Source organism: Chamaea fasciata, unplaced genomic scaffold (assembly GCF_029207755.1).
Source record: "Chamaea fasciata isolate MVZ Bird 193981 ecotype frontalis unplaced genomic scaffold, bChaFas1.0.hap1 SCAF_30, whole genome shotgun sequence".
Taxonomy (NCBI): Eukaryota; Metazoa; Chordata; class Aves; order Passeriformes; family Sylviidae; genus Chamaea; species Chamaea fasciata.
The window spans coordinates 4,597,718-4,625,706 of NW_027094115.1; the positions used below are offsets into that span (position 1 = coordinate 4,597,718).

Genomic DNA, 27,989 nt, shown 5'->3' on the forward strand with positions numbered 1-27,989 from the left:
GCGTGGGGCCGCGGGGATCCCCCCACGCCCACGGGCGGTCCCGGGGCGGGTCCAGCCGTGGCCGTGCGCCCCGTCGAGGGCGGGGGGAGCAGTCCGCAGCCCGGCCCGGCCCGGCCCGGCTCCTCCCGAGGAGGCGGTGCCGTCCCGGGGCCGCGCTCGGCTCCGCAGCCCCGCGGGGCCGCCCGGCTCGGCCGCCCCGGTGAGTGCGCGGGGGGCGCGGGGGGCGCCGGCTGCGGTTGGGGAGGGGGTGTCCGTCCGTCGGGGGTCCCGGTGCCCGAGGGTGGAGAGGGATGTGCGGGCAGGTCCCGCCCCTGTGTCCCCAAGTCCCCGCGAGTGCCAAGTCCCCGTGTCCCCACGTCCCCGCTCCTCCTGGCATCGCCCGTCGCCGCCGCTCGCCCCGCGGGTGCCAGGCGGCAGCGCCAGTCGCCGCGGGCACAAAGACGTCGCTGTGCGGCGGGGACGGAGCCGGGAGGGAGCGGGGACACAGGTGGGGTGTGGCGGGCCGAGGAGGGGAGCAGGGCATGGAGAAGGGGAGCACGGACAGAGCTGAGGACAGGGATGGAGAAGGGGTGCAGGACACGGAGGGGAGGCACAGGGGTGGAGGAGGGGGACAGGGATGGAGAAGGGGAGCATGAGAGAGAGGTGGGGTGCAGTGTCCAGTGAAGGGGTACAGGGTCTGGAGAAGAGGCCCAGCCTCTGTTGGGGGGTCAGGGTTTGGTGCCCAGCTGGCTGTGGGGGTCCCCGGGCTGCCCAGGGATGCTGAGCAGGGCTGGGCATGGGGAGGGGGTTTGGGGTTTCCTCCCGGCGCTGGAAGCCCAGCCCAGGAAATTCTTCCGGGCAGCCTCTCAAGCCCCTCTTTGTGCTCTTGGGATTTTTAACATTCCCGGCGGCTGCGGACGGGGTGCCCGGTGCCGGATGGGGTGCCCGGTTCCAGATGGGCTGCCCAGCTCCCCCAGGCTGTGCTGGGATGGGATCTGGTGTGGATTTAGGGGATGTGGCTGCCCGTTCCCAACCATCCCATCGGAGCCAAGGCTGTGGCACTCACTGGGGTGCCACGGGGACCCTGTGCCACCCCTGGGGGATCCTCAGCGTCCTCTACCGGTGTGGATTTGCTGTGGGAGGAAGGACTGGGGCCGCTGGTCCTTGCCGGGTGTCGGACCCCGCTGTGCTGAGCAGCAGGACCCGTCCCTGGCTGCCACATCCTCCCCTCCAAACGCCACAGGCTGGGCTCTGCCAGGCCACAGCGCTGGCCTTGCTGCCAAGGCGTCACCGATTTCCTGCCTTGCTCCAGCTCCTGGGAACGACCTTGGCTGTCTCAGCTGCGCCGCCGAGTGCCTGGGTCCCCCTGGGCCCGGGGGAGGAAGCTGCCAGCCTTGGGGGACAAGAGGAAGCGGCGGTGGCTGGTGACACCCTGCAAGGACCTGGGTCCCCTCCCCGGAAGGAAAGCGCTGCCGACGCTGGGGACCCTCAGGGTGCAGCGGCGACAGGGAGGCCCTCGTTGTGTGGTCTGTGGGTAGAAGGAGGGGGGGCGGGGGATCCCCTCTGCCTGGTCCCCTCAGCTCCCGGGATCGCTGACACCTCGCTCCTGCCCGCCCAGAGCCACCGCTGCCATGCCGGTGACAGTGACACTGCCCGGCCCGGCCCCGTGGGGCTTCCGCATCTCCGGGGGAAGAGATTTCGGCAAGCCCATCACCGTCTCCAAGGTAGGAGCCCCCCACGTGTCCCCCGGGCCGGAGGAGCCGCCGGGGCGCCGGGCAGGCCGGGCTGCTCCGGGGAGAGGATCCTGTTTGCTCTCCTTGAGGGATCCTGCTCCGTGGGAACGGCCCACGGCGGGACACGGCGGCTGGGGGGGGCTCCTGCGGCCCCCGGGCTGTGCCAAATTTCAGGGTGTTGTTCCCGAAGCCGCGGTCCCCTCGTGGCAGAGGGTTTGGGACTGTTCTGTCAGGGCCCTGTTGGTGGGAGCATCCCAGCAGGGTGGGCTTCGGGCTTGGGGCTGCCCGGGGGATGCTGCACTGCACGGGGTGGGCTCACCGGGATTATCCCATGTCCCCTTCTCCGTGGAGGTGACGGAGCACGGGAAGGCGGCCGCGGGTGACCTCCGGCCGGGGGATGTCATTGTCACCATCAATGGCGAGAGCGCGGCCGAGATGCTCCACGTGGAGGCGCAGAACAAGATCAAGCAGAGCCCCGGGCAGCTGCGGCTGGAGGTGGACAGGTGGGTGCTGGGGACAGCCCGGACACCTGGCCATGCGGGCTGGGGTCCCCAGCCACGTGTGTGTCACTTGTTCCCCCCCCCCGGTGGCTCTTGGGGCGGTGACATCCCCGCGGGAGCTTGTCCCGGCTCTCTAATTAAGGAATCGGGTGCTAATGAAGCCAGGCAGCGCTGGCAGCCGTTACCTGGCCAACTGGTCCCAGTTTGGGGACACAGCTGGTGCCTCTCTGAGGCTGCTGGGGTCACACCGTGCCCTGCACGGGGGTTTGGTGCTCCTGGGGCAGATCCCAAACCCCGCTGCCCTCCCTTGGCCCCCAGGTCACCGGTGCCACCTCCCAGCCACACCAACGGGGACACCTCGCCGGAGAGGTTGGCCACGCGCTTCCAGGTGAGCCCTGGGCAGCCCCTGCACACCCTGGCCCCCACCCAGGGCTGGTGGCAGCTGCTGGTGTCACTGTCCCCTCCCCAGGACACGCTGTGGACACAGAGTGAGAGCCAAGGGGCCCTGAGAACGCTCGACCCCAGCCTGGCATTCCTCACCCACCCACCTGGCAGTGCCAGGTAAGGCTGAACCAGGCTATGTGTGGGGCTGAGGGGTGGGGAGGGGGCTGGGGAGGGCCAGGGACCCCCCTGATGTCTCTGTTCTCTGCCCCAGCTCACAACCCGTGGAGCAGGAGTTCACCTGTCCCGGCCTCCGCCAGGTGAGCAGGGAGCTGGGCGAGGGCAATCTGTGCACCAAAACCTTTTGAAACCACAAACCAGAGCCCCCAAACCATCCCCATTTTAAACCCCAAACCACCGAACCATCTCCCTTTGCAAGGCCAAACCTTCCCCCCTTGAGCCCCCCCCAACCACCTCATTTTAAATCCCCGACCCGCCCTCCTTCGAGCCCCAAAACTGCCCCACTCGGAGCCCCCAAACCCCTCCCTGTGCAGCCCCGCGGCCGCGTCACTGCCCAGCCCTGCTGTCCCTCAGGGTCCCCGTCTGCGGGTGTCCCCTCGCGGGGTGTCCCCTGGCGGGGTGTCCCCTCCCCGGCCCCGCGGGCACCGCCGCACCTGCCCGGGGATGTTTTGCTCCTCCTTGGCAGCGGCGCCAGCCTGGGGAGGCCAAACCAGTTTGGGAAGGCGCAGCCCCGCTCCCGCCGGCCCGGAGCACCGGGGCGTGGGCCGGGCAGGGCCCCACGGCCCGGCGCAGCCCCGGCACTGCCCGCGGTGGGATACCCCGGCAGCGGGATGGGGATGTCCGGGAGGGGCCGGATGCCTCCTCCACCCCCGAGCCGAGTCCCAGGATACCCGCGGCCGCCCCATCCCTCCCTGCGGGCAGCCGCTGGCTCCGGGCTTGGCGTCGCCCTCCGTTCCTCCCTCCCTTGCTTTCTCTTTTTCTTGTTTTTCAAGCCCAAATTGGGAAGCGCCGCGGCCCCGAGCGCGGCCCTTCCCGGCTGCCTTTGGCCGCGGCCCCGGCCGCCCCTTGGCTCCTCCGGCCGCCCGCTCCCTCCTTCCTCCCCAGCTCCTTGTTTGCTTCGGTGCCGGCTCCGGAGGGTCGCTCCCTGCCCCACAGGGTCCATCCCTGCCCCGGGGGGTCCCCCTCAGCTCGGACACCCCCCGCCACAGGGTTGGGGACATGAGGATGCCGCGCCCGAAGCCCCCCACTCAAATTCCCGTGCTCAAGGGGGTGGTGAGGGGGTGGCTGCCCTTGGATCCATCCCGCTCTTCCTCACACCCCAGGCCGGGCTGGACGCCGGCAGGGATGAGGCCAAGGCCCGGCTCCTCCCGTGTTTAATTTTAGCTCATCCCTCATGACCCCGCAGAGCCTCGGCGCTGCCCCTCTCCCTCTCCGTGGGTCCAGGGAGGGGGTCCCTGTACCCATCCCGGGGTCCCGCCGGGATTCATCCTCATCTGCGTGGCAGCTGCTCCCGGCAACATCAGATTCCACTTATCCCGGGTTCCGCTCCCCGGCCTCGCTAAGCAGGAGCAGATGGAGGGGAGGGGACGGGCTCAGGCACCGGGGTTTGGGGTGGGGGGGCTGCCCTGGCCCCTCCCGGGGGGTCCCACTGACCCCAGCCTGGGTGGGAGGGAGAAGCAGCTGCCCCATGGAGCATCTCTGGAGACCTGGGCTTGGGGAATACTCCTGGGCCTGGTCTGGGTGTCCTTGGGGTGCCTGGGGGTAGAGGGAGGGTCTGTGGGTACCCTCAGGCCGTTTTGGAGGCCCCCAACCCCAGGACATCCATCACTTCTCCCCCCGCCAGGAGCGAGGACGCCTGAGCCGCCAGAACAGCTCCCAGGGACCCCCCCTGCCTCCACCCCCCTGCCCACCCTCCCCGGAGCTCGGAGCCCCCCCAAACCCCCGGGAAACCCTCAGGGAGAGGCGCCTCTCCTCCCCCTCTCCCAGCTCCTGCCACAGGTACGGAGCACCCTGGGGGCTCTGTGGGTGGGGGGGACAGGGAAGCCCCCCCAGCCCCGTGTCCCCACTCGGGTTTGTCACCCGTGGGTGCCGAGGGAGCCCGTGGAAAGGGTTAACTCACCTGCAGGCAGGTGGGGCCGTGGGAGGGCCGGGCAGGCCGGGGCAGCTCCCGGGGTGGAGGGAGCAGGTGGCGGGCGGGTTGTGGGGTGCAGCCGGGTGGATCCTGGAATCCGGGTGCTGGGAACCCCCCCCCAAATCTCCCCTCGGGCTGCCCCCCACAGCCAGGGCTCGGAGCCGGCCATGAGGCGCTTGGAGGAGGACTCGGAGGTCTACAAGATGCTGCAGGAGCGCCGGGAGCTGCGGGCGGCCCCGCGGCAATCCAGCACCTTCCGCCTGCTCCAGGAGGCTCTGGAGGATGAGGAAGGAGGTGAGGCCGTGGGGCACGGGGGCAGGTGGGAGGTCTGGCACGGGGGTGGCAGGACCCTGATGGCCTGGTGTCCCCCCCACAGGAGGTCCCGCAGCCCCCTTCCCCAGCCGGCTCTCGGCCGGGGCCCGCAAACCCGTGGCCGGGGTGCAGAAGCTGCACGTCTGTGAGAAGTGCGGGAGCAGCATCGCGTGAGTGGGGCTGGGGGCCCGGGGGCGGGGAGGATCCCGGGGCTGGGGGCTCGGGGAGGGGGTCCCGGGGCTGGGTCCATCCCCGCCATCCCTCCTGGCAAAGCCCAAAAAGGCGCCGCTGCTCTCAGGGGTGGGGTGTCCCGGGGAGGGATCGGTCGCTGACGTTGCTCCGGGCAGGGATAAAATGATCCTGGGCGTGGGTGGGGCACGTCCCGGGGCAGGATCGATCCCTGCGGGGTTAAAATGGGGCTGATCGTGGGGTGGGAGTGGGGCTGGGGGCGCGGGGGTCCCAGGGCGGGATGTCTCCTTGCCATTGCTCCCTCAGGGGTGGTCCTGGGGCGTGGGTGGGGTCCCAGGGCAGGATCCAGCCAGGATGGGGCTGACCCTGGCTGGGAGGGGACCCTGGGGACACCCTGGGTTGAGCCGCTGTCCCCGCACCCGCAGGACGCAGGCGGTGCGGATCCAGGAGGGCCGATACCGCCACCCGTCCTGCTACACCTGCGCCGACTGCGGCCTCAGCCTCAAGATGCGCGGCCACTTCTGGGTGGGGGACGAGCTGTTCTGCGAGAAACACGCCCGCCTGCGCTACCAGGGACCCCCGGCGGGCCCCGTGCCCCGCCCGGTGTCCCCCCGCTCCTGAGCCCCGGCCAGCGGCACCGTGACACCGCCAGCGTCCCCCGTGTCCCCAGGGCTGTCCCACCCCCCTGCGGTAGGGCTGGGGAGGGGGGCTGAGGGCACTGCCAGGGTCGGGATGGATTTGGGGGGGATGAGATGCCCATCTTCAGCCCTCTGTGGGTGGGTGTGATGAGCAGGGTGAGTTCTCAGCCTGGGGGACACCGAGGGGACACTGGGGGGGGGTCACTTGAACACTTGGGTACCGGAGAGGGGCCTGGCACCGCTTGTGCACTGACTGCAAAGGGATTCTCTGAGGAATTAAACCAGATTCTCTATAAATATAATTTATATTTGCTCCACTGCCGTGTCTGCTCCGTGCCGGGACCCCAGGGCAGGGGCAAGGGGGGTTTCACCCCAAACCCAGGGTGCAGACAGGGACCCCCCAGACCCCTCAGCCTGCCTGCCGGCACCCGGGCTGGGGGTCCAGGGCTTGGCAGGTCCTTGTCCTGCACCCCGGAAGGTCAGGGCTGCCCGCAGGGCTGGACGGCCCCTCCCTGCTCCCGGCGTCCCTGGGAGGTGTCCGCGTTTATTGGGGGCTGTTGGCCGAGGCCTTTGTCCTGCTCCAGGTGCTCTTATCGCCCTCCGTGCCCGCGTGCACGGAGGTGGCTTTGCTGTTATCAGGGCTTCGCTGTCATCTGAGATCGCCTGTTATCTGAGATCTGCTGTTATCAGCGGCCTGGGAGGGACCTGTCCCTTCCCGTGTCCCTGTGCAGCAGGGACAGCCAGGACCCTCCCTCCCCTCCTGCCTGGGGTCTCACTGGGGTCTGTCTGGGGGCGCCCCGGGCTCGGTCATGGAGCTCTCACCATCCAATTCCCAGTTAACCATCCCAGAGCAGCTGGGGCTGCCCCTGGATCCCTGGAGGCGTCCAAGGCCAGGCTGGACGGGGCTGGGAGCAACCTGGGACAGGGGAAGGCGTCCCTGCCCATGGCAGGGGTGGCCCTGGATGGGCTTTAAGGTCCCTTCCCACCCCAAACATTCCACGGCCCTATGGCACCCAGGGAGGAAGGAGGATGATGATGATGATGGTCCCCGCCCTCTCCACACGGGAAAAAGAGGCACAAACGCTTTGAGCCCTCCTGGGATAACACAGCTGGGGCTGGGGGCAAAGCGGCTGCCCGGGCAGGGGGCGGCCCCCCCACCCCCGCCCCGCCCCGGGGCTGTGCCGCCCCCCAGCCCTGCCCCATAAAGCAGCGGAGGGGCAGCCCCTCTGTTCCCTGCCCGGCTCCCGGTGCTCCCTGCCCGGTTCCCGGCTCCCCTGTGCCCGGTTTTACCCCCGGAACACCCCGAGGATGCTGCGACGCCGCGGAGCCTTCACGCCGCAGCCGCTCCGTGGTGACCTCGGTGAGTCGGGGGCCCCCGGGGCTGTGGGGGACCCCCCGCGCCTGGCCTGGATTGGGGGTTCCCTCGGGGTCTCCAACCCGCCAGGATCATGCCGGAGGGGATCCTCAGGGATCTCTGTTTTGAGGTGTCTGTGCTGGAGAGGGAACTGGGGCCCTCAGAACCCCAATTTGTGTTTGTGTTTGGGAAGGAACCTGAGGGGTTCCCTGGAACCCCCAGTTTGAGCTGAAGAGGGTCCTGTTCAGCAGCAATATCTGGGGGCTGAGCTGGAGCTGCCAACGCGCGGGGGACCCCCAGGAGGAGCAGATGGGGACCCCCCGCGCCCCTTCCCGCCCTGCCTGTGTCCCCCACGCCCGTGGGGCTCCGGTGACACCCCCGTGGTGGCGGAGCAAGCGGCCCCTTGGCACGCGGGGTCCTGTGGAATTGCGGCGTGTGGGAACCGGGAGCCGGCAGCGGCCGCGGAGCTGCGCTGGAGGGGGCTGCCCCCCGGAATTCCTGGGATTCAATCCTGCTGGGGCGGCCCGGCTGCTGCCCGGCATGGCTGGGATTCAATCCCACTGAACGGCCGGATTGTCCCGGGGCTGGCCGCCGCTCCCCGGCTCCCCTCGGCCCCTCCAGCCCCCGAGGGATGCACGGTGAGTGGAGGGGCTGCAGGAATTTGGGAGCGCTGGGGACCCCCGACCGGCGAATTCAGCCCACGCTGGAGTGCTGAGTGAGTTCTCTGGAATTCGGTGGGATGCAGCCGGCACCTGGCTGCCTGCTGGCACCCAAACAACCCTCTCGCCTTCCCGGCCGGGGTGGGAAGGGATCCTTAACCACTGGCCCAGCCAGTATCGCCGATCCCAAACCCCGCGAGGAACCAGTTGGGAACCGGTCCTGTAATGAGGCGCCTCTGGATGCAGGGCCCGTCGCCGGCTGGGGTGGCTTTAAAAGGGAGCGCCGGGACGCGCGCCCGGCACTCGGCTGCGGCTCCCGGCGATGTGGGGTGGCTCCCGCGCCGTCTGGAAGAGGAGGTTCAGCTGCTGTGAGTGCGTTAGAGGGGGGATGTCAGCCCCCGAGCGGGGATTTTGGGGGGTGGGCAGCCCGCGGGAAGCTCCGCTCCCACCTCCCTGAGCCTTTCACCGAGGCCTGGCTGGGAAGGGAGCGACTGCAGGGCAAGGAATGCCGAGACCTTCCCGTGGATGCGCCACAATCCCACCCGGAGCTGCGGGGCGGTCGGGGGCACATCCCGGCTGCCGATGCCCCCCATCCTGTGGGGACGAGTGCGAGGTGCTGGTGGTCCCTGGAGCCATCCCAGACCCGGGATCCCACGGCCGTGCTGTGTCCTGGGTTGCCGGTGGGATACAGGAAAATCCCGGCTCAAAACCCCTGCCCAGGTCAGGGTGGGGGCCGTGGGTGCCCCCCAGCAGCTCAGCAGCACGGCTTTGGGGGAGGAGGAGGAGGATGGGGCAGGCCGGGGCCGTGGTTTTGGGGAGCAGCGACTACACTCTGGGGTTGTAGGAGCACATTCCCGGCTGGAGGGACCCTCTGGTGTGGGGTCCTTGGGCACGGTTGGAGCCGCTGTGGGGGGCTCGGAGGGGTGGTGGGCACCCGATTTCCTGCCCAAGGACCCCCCAGATGAGCCCCCCCCCCCCGTCCTCCCTCCCCTCGCAGATGGTCCCTGGGATTCGGCCGAGAGCTGCATCGTGCGCACCTCCGCCAGCGTCTACCGCCGGCTGCAGGAGAGCCCGCGGCAGCCCCCGCGGGGCATGAGCACCCGGGGACCCCCCCCGCCACCACCACCACCACCACCGCAGCCCCCCAGCAGCCCCCCGGCCGGCGGGAGGTTCCTCAAGTTCGAGTCGGAGGATTCCGGCGTGGAGACGGCCAGCAACGAGCACTCGCCCTCCACCCCGCTGGGCTCCGAGAGCAGCTTCTCCCTGGACGGTTTCCCGGCGGAGAAGCCCCCCGGAGAGGAGCCCCCCCGGAGCCGCTCGGCCAGCCGGAGGCTGCTGCAGGCGGCTCAGAGGAGCAGGAGGCAGCGCTGCCCGCGACAGCTCAGCCGGCGCAGCGCCAGCGCCGCCGACCTGGCAGAGCCCCCGCGGCACCCCGAGGAGCCCGAGGGGGCTGCGGCTGGGGGGGCTCGGCCGCCAGGCAGCCCTGGGGACCCCCGGGCTGAGCCCGAGGCCGCGGTGTCGGGGCAGGGGCTGCGCTACCTGGAGCACGTGTGCCAGATGCTGGAGCGCCTGGCGAGGCTGCAGCAGGACAACCGAGCCCTCCGGCAGCGGGCGGCCGGAGCCCGGGGCGCCCGCCCGGCCACCCTGGTGAGGGCCGGCAGCAGGAGGGGGGTGCGCGGGCTGGGGGTGCGGGGGGCTCAGCTGACCCCCCTGCCTGTGCTCTGCAGCCCACCCGGCAGTCTCCGAGGCAGGATTTGGGCACGCGGAGGAGTGAGGGGTTCCGGCCGCGCTCCTGCTCGGACAGCCAGGCACCAGGTGAGCGGGGCGGGGCTCGGGAATGCTCACCTGCGGCCAGGTGAGCACTGGGGGAATGGCAGCACCGCTGCCAGGTGAGTGGGGTGGGATGGCGGGACCCGGTGAGGGGGGCAGCACGATGCCCCCCAAAGCTTCACCAGCTTTGTTCCGCCACGCCGCAGCTGAGCCCGGGCCGTGCCGGAGGATGTGGGGACACTCGGTCAGCTCCCCCAGCCTGCTGGACCCCTCCGAGGGCGGGGCGGGGGTCCCGGCGCCGGACAAGGTACGGCCGAGGGGTGTCGGGCTGTGGCGGGGAGGGGTCCCGCGGGTCCCCCCCGCTGACCCCAGCTCTCCCGGCAGGACGGGCGCTCGCACTGGGGCCGAGTGAAGGAGCTGCTCACCCGCCTGACCCGCCGGTCGCTGCGGGGCGGCCGGTGCAGGTAGGACGGGGGGTGGGTCCCGCTCCCACCGCCACACCTGGATGGAGGAACTGCGTCACCCACCTCACCCTATGACGTCACGCCCGCCCGGGGCCGGCCCCCGGTCCGGCGCACCCCCTTCACCTTTTATTCCTTTCCCCCAATAAAGTCATTTCAGCGATAAAGAGGTGGCTCTTGGCGCGGTGCTTTGCTGTCGCGCCGTGACGTCACACTCCTCGTCCCGGCGTGACGTCACGCGAGGACACGTCACTGCCGCATCACTTCCGACGGCTTTTCCGCCCCTTTTGTCCGAGCGGGCCCTGTCCCACGGACGGTTCAAGCGGCTGCCGCCGCTCCTGAGCCCCCTCCCCTGCGTCTCCCCGGAGCCCCCTTCCCGGGCAGGCTCCGGAGGGGTTCCGCTGGCTCGGGGTGGGGGTAAAGCTTGTCCTCCCCCCAAAACCGCCCCCGGGCCCCTCAAGCTGCTCCGCGGGGGGGTTGGTGGGGAGGGGGCGCCGGGGGGTCCCCGCCAGGACGGGGATGATGCTCCCGGGACCATGGCGGCTTTCTCCAGGGGGGCTCCCCAGTTTGGGGGTAGAGGAGGAGGGTGAGGAGGGGCTCGATGCTGTTTCGGCGCTGCTGGAGCCCCTCGCGGTGTCGCCAGCTCTGCGCGGGACGGGCCGGTGCCGCCGGTGAGGAAGACGCTGCGCCGAGCCCCGGCCGGGCGCTCTCCCATCAGGTATCCCCTTATCCTCCCTTTCCCCCGTTTCCTGCTCATTTCCTACCGTCACTTGGGTTTGTTTTTTTTTTTCCTTCCCAGCGGTGAATCCCGCGATCCTCCCGAGCCCACCCGGACGCGCCGGGGGCATCCTCGGAGCCGCAGCGTCCTGCATCCCACCGCTCCTTCCCTGGAAACGTGAGTGCTCATCCCCGCCGTGCCCATCCTCACGGCAGAAGGGGACAGGGGGTCCCCGGCAGCGCCCCCCGGCTGGGTCACAGCCTGATCGGGGGTGCTGAAGGGTTTTTGGTGGAGGGAAGGTGTCTTATCTTTGTCTTAACCCCCCTTTCCAGCATCAAACCTCTTCCCATCGCCCCCCCCCTCTGCTCTCCTGAGCCCCCCCGGGGTGAGGAGCAATGGGGAGGGACTCGGGGAGGTGGGGAAGGGACACGGGTGGGTGGTCCCAGTGTGGGGTGGGAGTCTGGGCACCCCCTCACCCGGGGCGCCCCGGCTGAACCCCAGTGTTTGATCCCAAGGAAGATGCTGAGGCTGATCCAGGGGATGCTGATTCTCCTTCCAGGGCCCAGGTGAGGAGGAGGAGGAGGGAGGTCTGAGCCTCGCTTTTCCCACCCCAGCAGCCCTGGATCACCTGGAGCAAGGGGAAGCTCCCGAGCATCTGACAAGGAAAAACTCCAGGTGTGGATCCAGATGTGTGCTGGTGTTGGAGAGGGTTAATTCATCCCATTTGTGAGGAAAATCTTCGGGATTGGTGATGGGCTGGCATCTGCTAAACCTGTCCCGAGGGGGGTCAAGGGTTTCAGGGAGGAAGTGGGACAGTCGGGATTGCTGCAACACCACCGGGCCAAGCCGGAATTCCCCACGGGGAGGAGAAAGGAGGAAGATTTCCTCATTGGCAGGGGATGCTCCCCATCCTGGGACGGCCCCACTGCCACTCACGTGGGTCCTCTTGGAGCGGTGCTTCCCTTCCCTCTGCTCCTGGAGGTCTGAGTGCTGAGGAACGGCACCCAGGGGTGCCTCAGGCACCCAGGCTGAGCACGTTCCACAGTGTAGAGTTAATTTTCCCTTCCTGCCAGCTCTCCCTATTAACGCTGGGATCTGGTGGGTGGTGCAAAACCCGGTAATTATCCACTTTTTACTACGAAAGATGGAATTCTCCTCCCCAGCCACTGCGGAGAGTACGCAGAGTGAATCCCTGGGAACGCCTGGGTTAAGTTTCCGTGGGTGAAATCCCTCTCCTGAGCGCTGGCAGGGCAGGAGGAGCTGATGGCACGGAGCAGGAGCTGGGATGTGCGGATACTCAGGGCGCAGGAGAGGTGGGATGCTGGGGGTGAGGTGGCCAGGGAGGTCTGGCTGTGCCACACAGGGTGACAGTGATGCAGACAAAGCCACCAGGTGGGTTCAGGTGAGCCCAGGTGGGGTTGAATCCGGCCAGGAATCAACACTTCCAGGCCATGGAGGAGCTGCCAGGGATCTGGGAGCCACCCTGAGGTCTGCAGGGCTCAGATCCCGTGAGGGAGCATCTCCCTTGCTCGTGCTCACGGGCTCTGTGCGTGGCAGTTAAATATATATATATAAATATCTGTATTCTGTATATTTAGCATCCCTGCTCTGGGTAACCGTGGCAACTGGGTTTATTTTGCTTAAACCTGGCCCGGCATGTGATGTGGTTGGGAAGGAACAGCCAAGGGGAGAGGGAGGGATGAAGTTCTGCATGCTGGGAGCCGGGGAGGAGCCTTGGCACGGGATGCTCTCGGGGGGACCTCGCTGTGTCCCTGCTCTGGGGACAGCCACCAGCATTCCTAGGGCTCTGTTCCATTCCCTTTGCTCCAGCTGGGAAGGGAAGGTTTGGGTTTAGGGAGTTCCATCCCCATTTTCTGCTGGGTTCCCCAGGACACCCCTGACCGCCGTTCCCTGTCTTGTGCAGGTTTGCCAAATCCCAGGTCCAGGTGGGAAGAGGTGGTGATCGCTTCCCTGATGTCCGGAGCAGCAGGAGCCTCAAGGCAGAGAAGTGACCTTCATCAGCTCCACCAGAACCCCACCAGGGTGGCCTTCCAGCCTCTTCTCCCACCCAGCACCTGCTCATCCCAGGACACAGCCTCTCCTTACCCTTAAAGTCGCCAGCTCAGGCCTGAATTGCCGACATTTCACTGGAGAACTCTACTCCTCGTGCTCTGACGCCGTTTCCTTCCCGCGCCTCCACGGGGGGATGTTCAATCCCGGTTTTTCCCTTCCAGGTGACACCCCGAGCCCCCCCAGCCGTGTCCCCCCTGCAGTGGCGGCCGGGCGGCGGCAGAGGGCGACAGCGGCCCGGCGGTGACAGCGACAGCGACACGGCCCCGCCGGTGGCACCGACACGGCCCCGGCCGCGCCGCGCTGCCAAAAACTTTATTGGGGACAAGAGACCGAGTCCCTGGGGCCCTTCCCTGAACACCGAGGGGCTCCAGCCCGCCCCTCATCCAGTTTTCCATAGGTTTGCTCCTGGTTGGGTTGTCTCACTTAGGAATGTCCCCACCTGTCCCCACTCTGGGCACCCCCCAGCTCTGGGGCACCGGCTCTTTGGGACAAGAGGGATGGATGCTCGCCACGGGAAGCATCACCCTTCTCCCCGTGCCTCAGAAAATGGGATTGGAGTGATTTTTACCCTCCCCTGAGGGGGCCACGGGGCTCCCAAGGCACAAAGCGACAGGGAAGAGTGGGGGTCTCACCCTCTGGGCTCAGGGGGTGCCAAGGCAGGCTGGAACCTGAGAAAATCCAGCACCCCACATCCCACTCCCCATCTCCCTTTCCTGCTCCTCCGCACCCCAAAATTTAAGGCAAAACTCATCGGTGGAGCGACAAAGACCATCCCGAGCCCGGCAGGAGCGCAGAGCCTTGGGGTGATGGGAACAGCTCCAGCTCCACAAATCCATCCCCGGGTTGAGAACTCGGGTGAAGGGGCGGCATCCCCATCCCCTCCCCATGCCCATCCCGGCCTCAGTCGTCGGCCACGATGGAGAGGGCGCGCAGCTCGCTGAGCTTGGCGTCGTTCTCCCGCTCCCGCTGCTCGTCGCTCAGCCCGGGCCGGTCGATCTGCGCCGTCAGGTCCCCAAAAATCTTGTGCATCTCCGTGTAGTAAACAACCTGTTGGATAAGCAAGGGGGGATTGGGGAGGGAGAGGTCTCCTCCCCATCCCACCCCCTCCCCGCGGCTGCCCTCGGCAGCCCCTCGCCCGCAGCGTTGGTGTCTAAAATAGCTCCCTCCCACGTGGCGATGCCACCCCCTTTGGATTATTACAACTCAACACGTTTTAATAACACGCTGCCCTTCTCCGCTCGCTTCCCATCTGGGGAGCCGCGCGTGCGGGGCTGCCACCGGCACAGCCGCCACCCTCCCGCGGCCGCCTTGTCCCCTGGATTGTCACCGGCGCCACCGGCACCGGCCGCGCCCCGCCCGCCGCTCGCCGGGCAGGGCTCGCTGGGCTCCCAGCGAAGGGGGCACGCCCGGCAGCGCCGCGCCCCCCGTGAGAAGCACGGGCGAGGAGGAGGAGGAGGAGGAGGAGGGAGGGGTGTGTTAATAACGTGCTAATTAGCACCGCCAATTATCTCCGGCAGCGAGCAGCGCTTGCCGGCGCGGGAGCCCGTGGGTCAGCGCAGGCAGATGGCAGCGGGGTGGCTGCTCGGGCGCGGGCTCCAGCGGGGAGAGGGGGGCTCCCAGCCCTGCCTGGGACACCCTCGGGGCTGTGGGACCCCCCCGTCCTGGTGTCGCGGGACCCCCAGCCCTGCCTGGGGCATCCCTGGTGCCCTGGGACCCCCGGGTGCTGCAGGGCTTTGAGCCCTGTGGTGCTGCCTGTGGGACCCCTGGCTCCGTGGGACCCCCAGCCCTGCCCGGGGTGCTCCTGGTGCTTGTGGGACCCCCCAGTGCTGCCTGTGAGACCCCCGGAACTGCAGAACCTCTGGCTAGCTCAGAACCCCTTGCACTGTAGACCCCCCAGGAGCCACCGGACCCCCAGACCTGCCTGTGGGACCCCTGGCACTGCAGGACCCCTCGGAGCTGTGCCAGGTGTGGGATCCTGCCCTGGACGTGCCCCCACGTCCCTCAGGGAGGGATTGGGGAGCGCTGCCCCCCGGGGGGGGGCAATGCCAGCCTTGTCCCCATTTCCCAGAGGGGCCCCAGCAGCTCCAGCAGCACCGGTGCGGAGACAGACACGGTCTCCATGGAGACCAGCTCCCCTAATCCTGCTCAAAACCACGCCGATTTTGGGCAGGCCCGAGGGGGCACTGTGAGGCCCCACACTCCAGCTCTGGCTGCCTGAAGCCCCCTCCCCAGGCCCGTCCAGCCCGGGGCTTTGGGGGCTGCTCCGTGGCCGGGGCTCCCCACGCAGCGGCGCTGGCTGAGTCACGGCAGTGCTCATTTACACAGTGACTAACGAACCCCGCACGGGGCTGAGCTGGCAGGGCCCCCCAAAAATCCCTGCACGCCCCCCCAAATCACACCCCACTGCTGGGTCACCCTGAACGGCCTCTGAATCCCCCTGCAAGCAAGAGGTGGCAAAAAAAACCCCACCCGAAATCCCTCGGCAATGCCACGGGTGAGCAGGGATCCGGGGGGCAGGGATGACAAGTGGGGTGCCAGAGCCCTGGAGCTGCCCCCCATGTCCCTTGTCCCCAGGCTGGAGTCAGCTGGGCACTGTTCAGTCACATACGGCCAGGTGGCACTGCCAATTCCAGCACAGAAAAAGCACCCGGGCCTTGAAATGAATCTTGTCAGGGTGGAAGGGCTGGAGGCAGATGCTGCTCCCCCCAGGGTTGTCCCACAAGATTTGGGGACATTTGGCCCCAGGATTGTCCCTCCAGGTCTGCTCTCAGGATTGTTCCCCAGGATTTGAGGACATTTGCCCCTCAGGATTGGCTCTGGAACTGCCCTCCCACCAGGATCCAGAAATCCCTGAGGATTCCTCCATGACCAGGATTGCACCCTAGGATTTTCCTCAGGATTGTCCCCCAGGATTGTCCCCACAAGATTGTCCCCCAGCATCCACGCTGGAGCGAACTCCTCGGTGCTGCTCCCCCTCCACCCACATCCTGCAGCCACCAATCCCTTCCCAAGGGACACCTCGTGTCCCCAGGGCCCGGTGGGTGTCCCTGGGGATGCTCCTGCCCCTCAGCAGGCCCCAGTGCAGAACCAGCTGGCACCATCCAGGCACTGCTGCGCCTCACCAGCCGAGTCTCCCGAGCTCCATCAAAGAAACCCCACTGGCATGGATCCCCCCGTGATTTCTCCTGTTGAAACAGGAGTGAAAACCCTCCCAGGGAGGGGATGCACCCCAAACTGGTGACAGTGACAGCGGGGCCGGCCAGCTCGCCCTGCCCTACCTGCTCCCGCCAGCCCAGTACTTTTCCAGCTATGGATACCATATGCTCCGTCCCCATCCCATCAAATCCCAGCTCCAAGTCGCCTTTGAGCCTGAGCCAACGGCCCCGAGTCCACCTGTCTTGAACTAATTCTGTTTGGGGACGCCGTGTTCCGTGGATTTTCTATAGATCCCGGCCACAATGGCCCAGCCGGGCAGCGCCCGCTTGTTTGGGGCAGCCCTACCCAAAACAAACCCAGGGCTGGGCTCCCCCAACCCACTGCACCACATCCCTGCCTGCCAGCCCCATCTTTCCCCCCCCATTCCGTTAAAATCCAAAGGAATCTCGCATTTTCTGGTTGGAGAACAAAAGCACAAAGCGGGAAGGAAGTGCTGTTCACGCCTCACACCAGCCACAGCTCCAAAATCTCCCCCCCTTTCATCTCCGTGTGGCCACTTCAAAGCCCCCAGCCAGGGAAACATTTGCCTCCCTTGGCTTGGCCCTGGCCCGTGGGTGGAGAGAAGAATTCGGTGTTGAATGTTACAGCCCTGCGAGCTCAGGACATGTCCCGGCGTCAGGAGACACCCGGCCTCGGGAGCACAGCCAGGCTGTGCCATGGGAACTCGCCCGCCCGGGGAGGAGGGTTTGGGAGGGTCTCCTTGGGTCAGAGCCATGGAGGTGCTTGGGAGCAGGGTCCTTCTTCCTTCCCCGAGAGGCAGCTGATCCCTTCCCAGCTTGTCGTGGTGCTGGACGCTGTCACTGTCACACAGTTTGTCTCGCTTTAACTCCCGGCTTCCTCCAAGGCCAAAAAATAAGGGAGATTACGTGGTTTTGCCTTTGGATGGTGGGTTTGACCCAGGGAGAAACAACCCCAAAGTCACGGCACCCACCCTGCCAGTTCCACCCCGTCCAGCCCTTTCCTTGTGGGATGCACCTGCAGCCTCATCCCACTCCAGTAAAGAGGTACCTGCAGAAAAGGCTGAAAACAGAAATTCCATTCAGGAACACGACCCCCCGCAGCTGCTCAGTCACCCCAGGGAGGCCCAGAGGGAGGGAAAGCTGGGCGGTATTCCCACGCCAGCTCTCACCTGGGATGGGGATGCTCCCGCCTGCCCTTCCCAGCCAGGTGCCTGCAGGTGAGCAGCTGCTGAGCTGACTCAGGGCTCGGGCTGCTATTCCTGGCTCGTCACTGACTCATTACCTTGGGCAAATCGCATCCCTTTTCCATTTCATTTCAGCCACTTCGGTGGGAAAACGCTCCTCAGAGCTCCCGAGCCAGGGGGGCACACACAGCCCGAGCTCATGCCTCGGCACAAACATTCCAGGCTCTCCTCCCAGCATCCCTTCCCGGGGGTGGAAGGATGCAGCCAGTGCCGGGAAAGAAGAGGGATGCGGCTCCCATGGAGGCTGGCGGGGAGGGAGGGATGCGAGGAGCTGCATCCATCTGGGACCAGCTTTAGTCCAGCCTACGGGAGATGCATCAGCTTTTGTTGTGACGCTGCCTTTTTGGGTGTTAAAAAACGGGATTTCACTCGGTTTTCCCAACAAATTCCTCACCTGAAGAGAGGCAGGGCAGATAAGACGGGAAAGAAAAGCCAGAGGATTCCCAAGGAAGAAGAGGGATATGGATGGAGAGTGTCACAAAGAGCCCCAGCAGTGACACCCTGCTGCTCCGGGCGCTCCGAGCACACCTATCCCAACGTCCTCCTCGCCCCAGATTCCCGGGGAATCAGGACACAAACGGAGCCAGGAGAAGCCAGAGGGGCAAAGCTGCTCTCTGAGGAAACCCCACGGATCACAAACCCCCCGGAGAGGGCAGAGAACATTCAGGTTTCAAGGTCTCACCCGTTGGAGAGGGTCAAAGGGCCAGCGAGACTCCGCGGTGGCTCCGGGAATTCTGGTTATTCCGGGCTGGGAACAGGGAGCCCCGCGCCCGATTGCTAAGGGAACAGCAGGAACAGCATCCCCAGCACCCACCCTGCGGCGCAGGGAGCATCGGCACCATCTGGTAGGTGAATCAGCCTGCAGACAACTCGCTGGCAGCTCCGCAGAGAGGGCCCCCCCCACCCCGAGTCGGAGGTGAGATGGAACACGTGCTCCCGGCACCTCCCGGCAGCTCCCCCCGCAGCGCACCTGGGGCCCTGCGGCGCCTCCCGGCCCCAAAATGCCGCAGGGAAACGCCCACGGAGCGGGCACCGCCCTGTTCCGCCCTCCTGCCGCCGCTGGATCGCCCCGGGAGCCCCCCCGGTGTGGGGTGCCAGAGCTTCTCAAAGCTTGGTGAGATCCCGACCCTGCCCCTCTGCAGCCTAAGGGAAAGGGCACAGGGAGGAGGAGGAGGAGGAGGAGCGGCAGCACGTTCCTGAAGGAAGCTGGAGGATGGAAATGGAAGCTGTTGGGTTATTCAGGGCACCTCTTCCTGCAAATCTTTAGTGTGGAGATGTCCCAGGAACCACAGGAGACCCTTCAGATGAGCCCAAACACCTCATACCTAGTCAAGCCCTGAGCTCAGGACTCCAAACTCAAGGAGATGGCATTCCCAGGTGGATACAGCCATGGAATTCCAGTGGATAAAGCACAGGCAGGGCTGGGACACAACACAGGTAATCAGGAAGGGACAACGTCTCTCACCTGCGCCCGGACCAGCGACTCGAAGCTGGGTTTGAAGTAGTCGATGCGGCTGCTGTAGAATTTGGGCATCTCCTCCAGGAGCTGCTTGTTCTTGGCCTCAAAGTCCTCCTTCACCGGGCGCAGCTCCTCCCGGGCCTGCGGGGGACACAGGTGGGGTCAGACCCCGGGGACAAGGATCCTCCTGGCGTAGAGGCCACCCCAGGACAATGGGGCGCTTTGCTTGGTTGTGGGGACAAGCAGTGGCCACAGCCTGGTGGGACTCATGGGACCATCCAGTGGAACCTGGTGGGATCCAAGTGACCATCCAAAGGAACCTGGTGGGACTCATGAGATCATTCAATGGGACCTGGTGGGACCCATGCAACTATCCAACGGAACTTGGTGGGACCCATGGGACCATCCAATGGGACCTGATGGGATCCATGGGACCATCCAATGGAACCTGGTGGGACCCATGCAACTATGCAATGGAACTTGGTGGGACCCATGGGATCATCCAATGGAACCTGGTGGGATCCAAGTGACCATCCAGTGGAATCTGATGGGACTTGAGTGACCATCTAATGGAATCTGGTGGAATCCCTGTGACCCTTCAATGGACCTGGTGGAACTCAAGTGACCATCCAATGGGACCTGGTGGGACCCAAGTGACCAGTTAGTGGATCATGATGGGGCCATCCAATGGATCCTGGTGGAATCCAAGTGACCTCTCAGTGGAACCTGGTGGGATCCAAGCAACCAGTTAATAGAACCTGGTGGGACTCAAGTGACCATCCAATGAAACCTGGTGGGACCCAAGTGACTATTCAGTGGGACCTGGTGGGACTCAAGTGACCATCCAGTGGAATCTGGTGGGATCTAAGTGACAATTCAATGGACCCTGGTGGGACCCATGCTGTGACCCTGGAAAAGCCACAGGACACCCAGAGAGGTTGTGTCTTCTCTCCTTCAGAAAAACACGGACAAAACCCAGGCCCAGAGCTCAGTCAGGCTGGGGAATGTCCCTGGCCACATCCACGTCCCCTCACCCTGCGATTCCCAGGAGCGTCGCTCCAGGATCCTGCCCCCACCCATCACCATGACCTTCAGCTCAGTGCATCCAACTGGCTCCTTTAAACAGAGCGTGGGGAGAACGGGAAATGTCTCTGGGATGGTGTGGAAAAGGGCAGGAGGGGGTGGGCTGTGAAATACTAGACCGGTTCAAGTCTGCCACTTAATCCCGGTGCCATTCCGACGGGAGGGGGAGCCCGGCCCTGGGGACAGGGACAGCGTGCCAGGGGCACGGCATGGACTGGGCTCCAGGCTGGAAAAGCCTGGAATCATCCCAGCAAAGGAGCAAATTCAACATTTGCCAGGAAATCGGGAGCGTTGAAACTCCCGGGATGGAGTTCATGGTGGGAAACTCCTGGGATGGAGTTCATGGGGAAAATCTTGGGATGGAGTTCATGCGGAAACTCTTGGGATGGAGTTCATGGGGAAAATCTTGGGATGGAGTTCATGCAGAAACTCTTGGGATGGAGTTCATGGGGAAAATCCTGGGATGGAGTTCACAGGGGGCAGAAGAGCACAAAACCTGAAGCAAACAACAGATGTAAATTTGCAGCTCGAGAATTAAAAATGGATGAGATGGGGCCCTTTCCCATCAATTCCAGACCCTCTGCATACCCCAGGTTCAGGATTGCTCAAGGCTCCCTCCCACAGGTGTTTAAACTCAGTGTTTGGTTAAGATTTTTGGGGTTTTTTGGGGGGGAATTAGATCAAAAGTTCATTAAGGGGAAAAAATAAATGAAATAACTAAACCCTGCCTAATCACCAGGACAAAAGAATTCTCATTTTTCTAGCCCCAGCTTTAGTTGCTGAGGCTGAGCAAAATAAGCTGCTTACTGTTAAACCAGAGGTGTCTTTTGTTCAGGCTGTTCTTTAACACAAAACTTCATTTTTTTTTGGGAGGGGGGGGAAATTCATCAGAAAAACACATTTTCTTTGACTCTGAGAATCAATTGTTCCTGGGAGGATCAAGCCACGTGCTGCTGGAGCGACAGATTTTTGGGGAAAAACGCCGGGGAAGATTTGATTATAAAAAAAAAAACAACCAAAAAAACCCCACCCAAACCCAACGAACTCATCACGATTTCGCTAAAATTCCGGAGAGAGCAAAAAAGAACCTGGCAAAACTTCCTGTTAACCAATTACTGCAATTTTCCAAGGCGAATTTTTTTTGGGAACAGGTGGCAAACACGAAGCTGGGAAACGCTCTGATCTGTTCCCTTCCCCATCCAGCTGCTCGCTCAGACGCCGAGGTCGGGGGGAACCCCCCTGTGCCACGACCTCAGCGCTGGCTCCGAGCTCCCCCAGAGCTCCCGAGGCTCTGATCCCGTTTTTCCCTTGGAAAACCTTCCATTTTCTCTTGGAAAAGAGGCTCCCTCCCTTCACCGAGCGCTCGAAACCAGCGTTGTGCTGTCAAAAAATGTGATTTTTTTTTTTTTTTTACACGGATAAAAAACAACCTCCCAAAATGTTCTACCCGTGGCACGGATGCCAGAGAAGGAGGGGAAAAGCTTTTCCTGAGTTTTCCCAGGAATGCTGCCGGGATTGTGCCTCTGGGGACAACTCAATACCTGGTGCAGCTTGGCCAGGACGGGGCCAGTTCTCTCCTTTTCCTCGTATTTTTCCACCTTGGATTGAAGGCGTTTGTAGTCCTGGAGCGTTTGCTCCCGGCGCTTCACGGCCATGTTCAGGCTTGGGAAAACGCTGCTGAATCTGGAAAAAAAAAAAAAAAAAAAGATGGGAAAGGCTTGGGATGGGATATTTTGGGTGGATGAAGCATCCAAGGCAATCGTGGAGCACCCTGGTCCAGCAGAAAGTTCTTTGCTGTGACACTCGAGGAGATTTTTCCAAGCCAAACCGTGCCAGAATTCTGAATATTCTTAATTAAGGTGGTGTTTCCCCCAGTTCCTGGTTGGAAAGGGAAAGAAGAGGTAGATAATTTGAAATAAAAGTCCAGGAAAAATAAATAATGAGTGCAAAATAAATACTAGCTGCAGCATTATTTTTTTTGCACAATTGTTTTTTCCTTTTTGGGTATTATTTTTTGGTCTTTTTCCATTAATTTTCTGCTTTTTTTTTTTTTTTTGGTAAACTTTTTTTGCTCTTTTTGGTTAATTTTTTGCGCTCTTTTTTTTGTTAATTTTTTTGCGTTTTTTTTTTTTTTTAAGTTAATTTTTTCTTTTTTTTCAGCGAATTTTTGCTCTTTTTGGGTGGCAAACCCAGCTGAAGAGGAGCCCTGAGCCCTCCCCAGAAGGATTCACAGCAGCGAACAATTTATCCGGGCGATGGGAAAGATTCCTATTATTAAAACGTGTTACAAATTGAGGAAACATGAACATCTGATGGGGAATATTTTTGAATGTGACAGAAAAGGGAAACGCAGGAACCGGAACGTTGCTCCTGTCTCTTAATTCCATAAAATCGAATTATCCCAGGGGACGCCAGGGCTGTGGGTTGAAATCAAATAGGTGATGCTCCCTCTGCAGATAATCATTTAATATTCATAAATTCCAGGGTGATTTTGGGGGGTTCAGACCAGGAATTGATGGTGAAAAATTTCTCTGAGCACCCTGGCGCTGGATTTTATTTCCACGAGGGAACAAACAGCTTTCCCACTTCTTAAAATGGACCAAAAAAAAAAAAAAAATAGAAATAGAAATCCAACTAGGGGGGCCATTAGCAAGAAGAAAAGACACAAATGTCACTTGAGGAGTGTCATTTGCTCTGGATGTGACCTAAATCCACGGTTCAGGCGGAACCACGGGTGTTCCCAGCCACTCCAGCCCTATTAAAATCCCATTTTCCGCTCGCTCCAGAGGGTGCTGATGGGCTGGACCGGTGGGTGCTGAGGGAAAACTTCCATCCCCGAGCCTCAGTTTGCAAAAGGGCAAACGCCAGGAGCCAGGGAGAAGTGGGAATATTTTGTATCCATGTTTTTGTGTGGAGCATCCCTGGGCGAGAGAGGCTGATCCGGGGATGTGATCCTTCAATCCTGCCCGGTCCTACACATCCCCCGAGGCTGGCACAGAACAAATCCATTTAAATATAAATATATATCCCCATGATATTTTCCCTCTGTTGCAACAGATTGGGGATGAGGGAACAACCTGGGAAAGTCATCAGGGAGCCGCTCCAGCTGCCCGCAGCGGATCAGATGCTCTGCCCTGACATTGCTTTTTATGGCCACCGTCCCACACCATCCCATTATATTTAAATGGGAGCCGTGTCCTGGATGCAGCAGGCTCCGGGCATGGCCTCGCCAGCTCCTGGCCTGCTAAAATCTCTCCTACCTCTTTGTAAAATCCAAAAATCTGCCGGGAGAGGGGTTAGGGAAACAGGGATGGAGGGCAGGGGTGGGAAGGGGTGGCCGGGTTGAGAGGTCTCGTGGGATAATGGTTTGGGTTCACGGAAGCAGGGAATGGTTTGGGTTGGAAAAGACCTTCAGGAGTCTCCAGTTTGGGGCAGGGACATCTTCCACTGGCCCAGGAGGCTCCAAGCCCACTCCAGCCTGGCCTGGAGCATTTCCAGGGATGTTTTTATGCCAGGTCTCCTCACTATGGGATGCTCTTTCCCAGCGTGGTACACACACCTCGCCAGCAGCTCCAGGTGGCAGCTCCTGTAGGAATTTCTCCCGGTTATTAATGATGGGAAGGAGGACCCCATCAGTCCAGAACCTTTCCTGGTTTATTTCATGTTCTGTCCCTCACGGGGGAAGTTTGGGAAGGACACAAAACCTCGCACCTAAAGCAGAGAATAAAGACCACGGGGATGAGCTGGGCTGCTCCTCCACAGTGGGAATCCAGGCATGGGAATGTCAGAGGAGAATCCAGGCTGGAGGCTGGGAAATCCTCCCTTCCCTGCTGTGCACCAAGCCCTCAGCACGGCCACCACATCCAGCAAATCTCGGAAAAGCCATTCCTGAGACGTCCCCAAACCACCGAGCCTCGTGCTGGCGGCCAAACCCAGCTGTTAGCGGCGTTTTCCTGGCCTTTTCCTGGCACTCCCCAGTGCTCCTGCCTGAAGAGAGCCACGAGACTCCAGCAAAGTCACACGCAGCCCCTTCCACCCCCAATCCCGCTCCGCAGGGAAGAGCCAACCCTTTCCCTGGGAGAAAGCAGCGAGGGAGGACGCCCAAGACGAGCAGCGACGCAGTTTCCATTTACTTTGAAGTTAAATCTGGGTTTTAAAAAAGGGAGGAAAAAAAAAAAAAAAAAGGCTCGATTTTGATTTTTATTTTTTTTTCCCCCCTTTTTTATTCCCGGTATGGACTCGGTGCAATTTCGCAGCCCAGTAATGGAAGGACACTGTGCTCCGGCAGAGCTTTAAAAAAAATATCTACAGGGCTGGATCTGAAGAGGCTGGAACTGTGTAGGCACAGCAGCTCCTGTCTCACAAGGACTTTTAATGCATAGATTATACGCTGCATTTCCGAGAGCAGGGGGGGCCCAGCTCCCCGGAGCCGCAGCCGTGCCTGGCTCCGAGTGTCCTGAGTTCCAGCCTGGGCGCTGGGAATCGTGGAATCCCACACTGGCTCGGGCGGGAAGGGACCTTAAATCACCTCGTTCCACCCCCCAGCCATGGGCAGGGACACCTTCCACTGTCCCAGAGTGTTCCAAGCCCCATCCGAGCTGGCCTTGGGCACTTCCAGGGGTGTGGAAGTGTTTTCCAGCTTCTCTGGGCAACCTGCGCCATCCCCATCCTCACAGGGAAAAAAAATCCCTTCCCAATATCTTGCTTAAATCTCCTCTTTTTTAGTTCAAAACCAACCCCATCACTGTTGGAGGTTCCCTCAGTGTGGTTGTCCTCCACCAGCGGAGAGCTGGGTCGCTTGTGGCTTTTCTGGATACCACCAATGCCCCAAGGAGCTCTCCCTGTGCCCACCGAGCTCTCCGTGTGCCCACTGAGCTCTCCCTGTGCCCACCGAGCTCTCCCTGCGCCCACTGAGCTCTCCCTGCGCCCACCGAGCTCTCCCTGTGCCCATTGAGCTCTCCCTGTGCCCACCAAGCTCTCCCTGTGCCCATTGAGCTCTCCCTGTGCCCACTGAACTCTCCCTGTGCCCACCAAGCTCTCCCTGTGCCCACTGAGCTCTCCCTGTGCCCACCGAGCTCTCCCTGTGCCCACTGAACTCTCCCTGTGCCCACCAAGCTCTCCCTGTGCCCACTGAACTCTCCCTGTGCCCACCGAGCTCTCCCTGTGCCCACCGAACTCTTCCCACGCCAGCCCCACTCTCCCTGGTTTAATTTCCACGCAGGATCAGCTCAGCTCAAGCGGGGAAGGACCTTCCTTGGACTGCTCCGGAGTGAGGCAGAGCCGCCTCTGGCTGCTGAAGGAATGCTGAATTCCCCGTGAGCCCAGCGGCTCTGAATTCCCCTGGGGTTCACGGAGAAGGGGTTCCAAGCCCTGCTCGGGTTTTTCTCCCTGTGTGGACAGAAAGACGATCCCAAGGCGGGTGCCCGGGGTGCCAAACACCCGTACAGGGGGAGAGGCAGAGCCGAGCTCCCGCCGGCGCCAAGTTATTCCGAGGAATTCCTGACTCCACACGTGGCCCCAGTGTCTCCACAACCATCCCATGCACGTTATTGACAAATGCCCCCGGTGCAGAGCCTGGCACAAAGGCTGCGCAGAGCCTCTGCCATCCACAGCCACTGCCACGCCCTCCAACAACAGCCCCGCAGGGATCAGAAGAGTTTTCCAAAGCCTTTGGAGAAGCACCACCAGCCCCACCCGGCAGGAGAGGGACTGGGATCGACTGGGAGGGGAGCAGCAGCCAAGGAGCCCTTTGGAAATGGAGTCTGAACAGCTCCACGGAGAATTTCAGGGGAGCAGGGGCATGGGGAAAGAGCAGGGAAGGCTCACAAGCAAATCCCGGGTGTTTCACTCATCCATTCCACTCATCCACAATTCCTGTCCCCGTGAGATGCACAGAGGAAAACCCCGGAGCAGATGTGGGTGTTTATAACAAATCATGGAATCAGCAAGGTTGGAAAAGAGCCCTAAAACCGAGTCTAACCACTAAGCCACAAAATGCCACATCCATACATTTTTTGAGCACTTCCAGGGATGGTGACTCCTGGGCAGACTGCGCCAGGGTTTGACAACTCTTACCCTGAAAATTATGTTCCTAAAACCCAATATTGTCAATAACCCATCTTCCTCCATAGGGAATGAGGGGGTCTGACAGCCACGACCCACTCCCAAATCCCCCCACCAACCCTCTGTAACCCAAGACTTCCTTCTCTTAATTCAAACTCAAGAAAATCAAAGCCGACTCGAAAGCAAATTTGGTGGGAACGGTGGCAAAGTGAAGGTAAAACAGCACACGGGGTATTAGAGCCCCTGCCATGAAAGCAGCTTGAGGAATAAGCTGCTGTTGTTCCCTGTCACTTTTTAGGGAAGGCTGCTGAGAGGGGATTACAGCCCAGGCGGCTTAAGAGGAGCAGGTGAGGGGAAGATACGCAGGGATAACGAAAAGAAAATACAAATTACTATGCCCGTGGCTGTGGGGGGGTGAGAGGGGGAACCTGTCGGTGAACTCCTCACAGGATGACAGGTTATCCTTGGAAAAACATCTAAATCAGCCCGTTCCCTGCATTCGAAATCGTGTTCCCACCTCGTCTCCACGCCAGCCTCCCTTCAGCTCCCCGTAATTAAAGGACGGGGTTGGACAGACGCTGCCACGGGAGATAAAAGTGCCCCAGGATTCCCAGTGCTGCCAGATCAGTTTGTTACTCAGCCCAGCTGACAAATCTGGGGCTGGGAAATTGGAAATTCCTTCCCATGTCTCTGCTGGGGAGAAGTCCTGGGGATGGTGGGGATGGCTCGAGGAGTGGGAACATTCTGTCACCTCTCTGTCTTCTCACCCTCTCCATCCCAAATCCTCATCCCACTGCTTCCTCCAGGACCCATTTTTAGTGGGAAAAGGGGTGCTGGAGCTTTGGCACAGGGAAAAATAATGGTAAAACCTTCAATTCTCCTTGTTTTCAAGCACCTCAAAGGCCCTCACTGGCAGCCTGCGAGCTGGACCTGTGGCTCTTCCCCAGGGCATTATTTTTGGGATGAGATCTTGGATAAGAAACCAAAAGGAAGCGGACAAGATCTACAGCTGGTGATGGACAGGTAAAGAAAAAGGAACAACAGAGCTGGGAAGCATCAGATGCCAAAGCAAGCGACGGTGGATGAGGTGGGGGCAAGTTTGGAGAGGCACCAGGATGGCTCAGGAGAGGCTGGAGCATGGAGAGTGATTCCTGCCATTCCTCAGCTCGTGCCCACACATCCGTGGGGGCCCATCCACCCACCAGGAAGGGGGAAATTAAACCCAACCCTTCCTCCTGGAGGGAAAAGGTGCAGGAATGGAGAGGCCAGGACGAGGAAGCGGCGTGCTGGAGGATTAGGCGGCCATGTGGCTGCTCCAAATCCTCATTAGGGGCTCGTTAAGGACATGAAAGCTGCTTTTCCTGCTTCCGGTCCTGCACCCCTGGAGCTGCTCCTGGCCAGCTCTGGCTGCCTTTTCCTGGCAGCTGGAGGGACCCTGGGAATGGTGGGGTGGTGGGAGGGAGGTGGAATGAGGGATCTCCCTCCCGCTTGTGTCGCCGGCGGATGTTGGTGACACGCGGCTCTGATGGAATTTATCCCTCACTGCTCCTGGACTGCACCTCTGGGATGTCCCACAGGTCTGACACCTGCCCCTGGGTGGTGGCACCTCGGTGGCAGCACCGTCTGTGTCCCCCCTGCCAAAGCCAGGGTGACCAGGACATCCCCGTGGCCAATTTTCCAATTTTGGGAGCAGGACAACGCCCCAGATCAAAGGGGTTGTACTATGCCAGGGTGACCATGACATTCCCAATGCCAAAACCTCTCCAGTTCTGGGACAAGGACAATGCTCCAGTGGGGTGATCCTGTGCCAGTGTGACCAGGACATCCCCATGGCCAAAACCTCTCCAATTTTGGGAACAGGAACGTGCTCTAAAGGATTGGCACCAATTCAAGGTGACCATGATGTCCCCATGGCCAAAACCTCTCTGGATTTGTGAGCAGGACAATGCTCCAAGGGAAGGGCACCAAGCCAAGGTGACCAGGCCACCCCCTTGCTCTGAGAGGGTCAGACAGAGCCAGTTAAATTGAGACCTGTGGCCCTGGAA

The 27,989-nt window shown here is 62.3% G+C and overlaps 3 protein-coding genes and 1 long non-coding RNA gene across 9 annotated transcripts in view; 3 read left to right on the forward strand and 1 right to left on the reverse strand.

The window, feature by feature from the left end:
• The first annotated feature begins 128 nt into the window (after nucleotides 1-128).
• Nucleotides 129-6,186, forward strand: LOC136302685 (PDZ and LIM domain protein 2-like). Of its 4 annotated transcripts, none has more exons than XM_066206176.1 (11): nucleotides 129-199; nucleotides 1,292-1,509; nucleotides 1,598-1,703; nucleotides 2,064-2,215; nucleotides 2,531-2,600; nucleotides 2,682-2,773; nucleotides 2,868-2,913; nucleotides 4,458-4,612; nucleotides 4,894-5,039; nucleotides 5,122-5,227; nucleotides 5,672-6,186. In XM_066206176.1, exons 3-11 carry the CDS (start codon nucleotides 1,611-1,613, stop codon nucleotides 5,865-5,867), a joined length of 1,056 nt encoding a protein of 351 aa, XP_066062273.1. In that variant the 5' UTR covers nucleotides 129-199; nucleotides 1,292-1,509; nucleotides 1,598-1,610; the 3' UTR covers nucleotides 5,868-6,186. The 4 variants fall into 4 exon arrangements, with proteins under 4 accessions (XP_066062273.1, XP_066062272.1, XP_066062270.1 ...); XM_066206175.1 differs by lacking the exon at nucleotides 129-199 and adding an exon at nucleotides 246-487; XM_066206173.1 differs by lacking the exon at nucleotides 129-199 and having other exon boundaries at nucleotides 569-1,509.
• Nucleotides 6,187-7,106: 920 nt separating this feature from the next.
• LOC136302687 (uncharacterized protein C8orf58-like) lies at nucleotides 7,107-10,345 on the forward strand. Of its 3 annotated transcripts, XM_066206177.1 has the most exons (6): nucleotides 7,823-7,953; nucleotides 8,144-8,265; nucleotides 8,895-9,544; nucleotides 9,625-9,712; nucleotides 9,874-9,974; nucleotides 10,052-10,345. In XM_066206177.1, exons 2-6 carry the CDS (start codon nucleotides 8,220-8,222, stop codon nucleotides 10,133-10,135), a joined length of 969 nt encoding a protein of 322 aa, XP_066062274.1. In that variant the 5' UTR covers nucleotides 7,823-7,953; nucleotides 8,144-8,219; the 3' UTR covers nucleotides 10,136-10,345. The 3 variants fall into 3 exon arrangements, with proteins under 3 accessions (XP_066062276.1, XP_066062274.1, XP_066062275.1); XM_066206179.1 differs by lacking the exons at nucleotides 7,823-7,953; nucleotides 8,144-8,265 and adding an exon at nucleotides 7,107-7,244 and having other exon boundaries at nucleotides 10,052-10,343; XM_066206178.1 differs by lacking the exon at nucleotides 7,823-7,953 and having other exon boundaries at nucleotides 8,008-8,265.
• A 530-nt stretch (nucleotides 10,346-10,875) lies between these two features.
• On the forward strand, nucleotides 10,876-13,006 carry LOC136302689 (uncharacterized). The gene is made up of 3 exons (XR_010724113.1): nucleotides 10,876-11,023; nucleotides 11,406-11,521; nucleotides 12,771-13,006. It is a non-coding gene; the product is annotated as an uncharacterized lncRNA (long non-coding RNA).
• The window catches only part of LOC136302688 (bridging integrator 3), a 41,534-nt gene continuing 25,921 nt past the window's right edge, over nucleotides 12,377-27,989 (reverse strand). The window contains exons 7-10 of the mRNA XM_066206180.1: nucleotides 21,423-21,564; nucleotides 18,805-18,939; nucleotides 12,953-13,966; nucleotides 12,377-12,840 (exon numbers count right to left, since the gene is read on the reverse strand). Coding sequence (XP_066062277.1) covers nucleotides 13,820-13,966; nucleotides 18,805-18,939; nucleotides 21,423-21,564 — 424 coding nt within the window. The 3' untranslated portion in view covers nucleotides 12,377-12,840; nucleotides 12,953-13,819. The remainder of the gene's footprint in view (nucleotides 12,841-12,952; nucleotides 13,967-18,804; nucleotides 18,940-21,422; nucleotides 21,565-27,989) is intronic.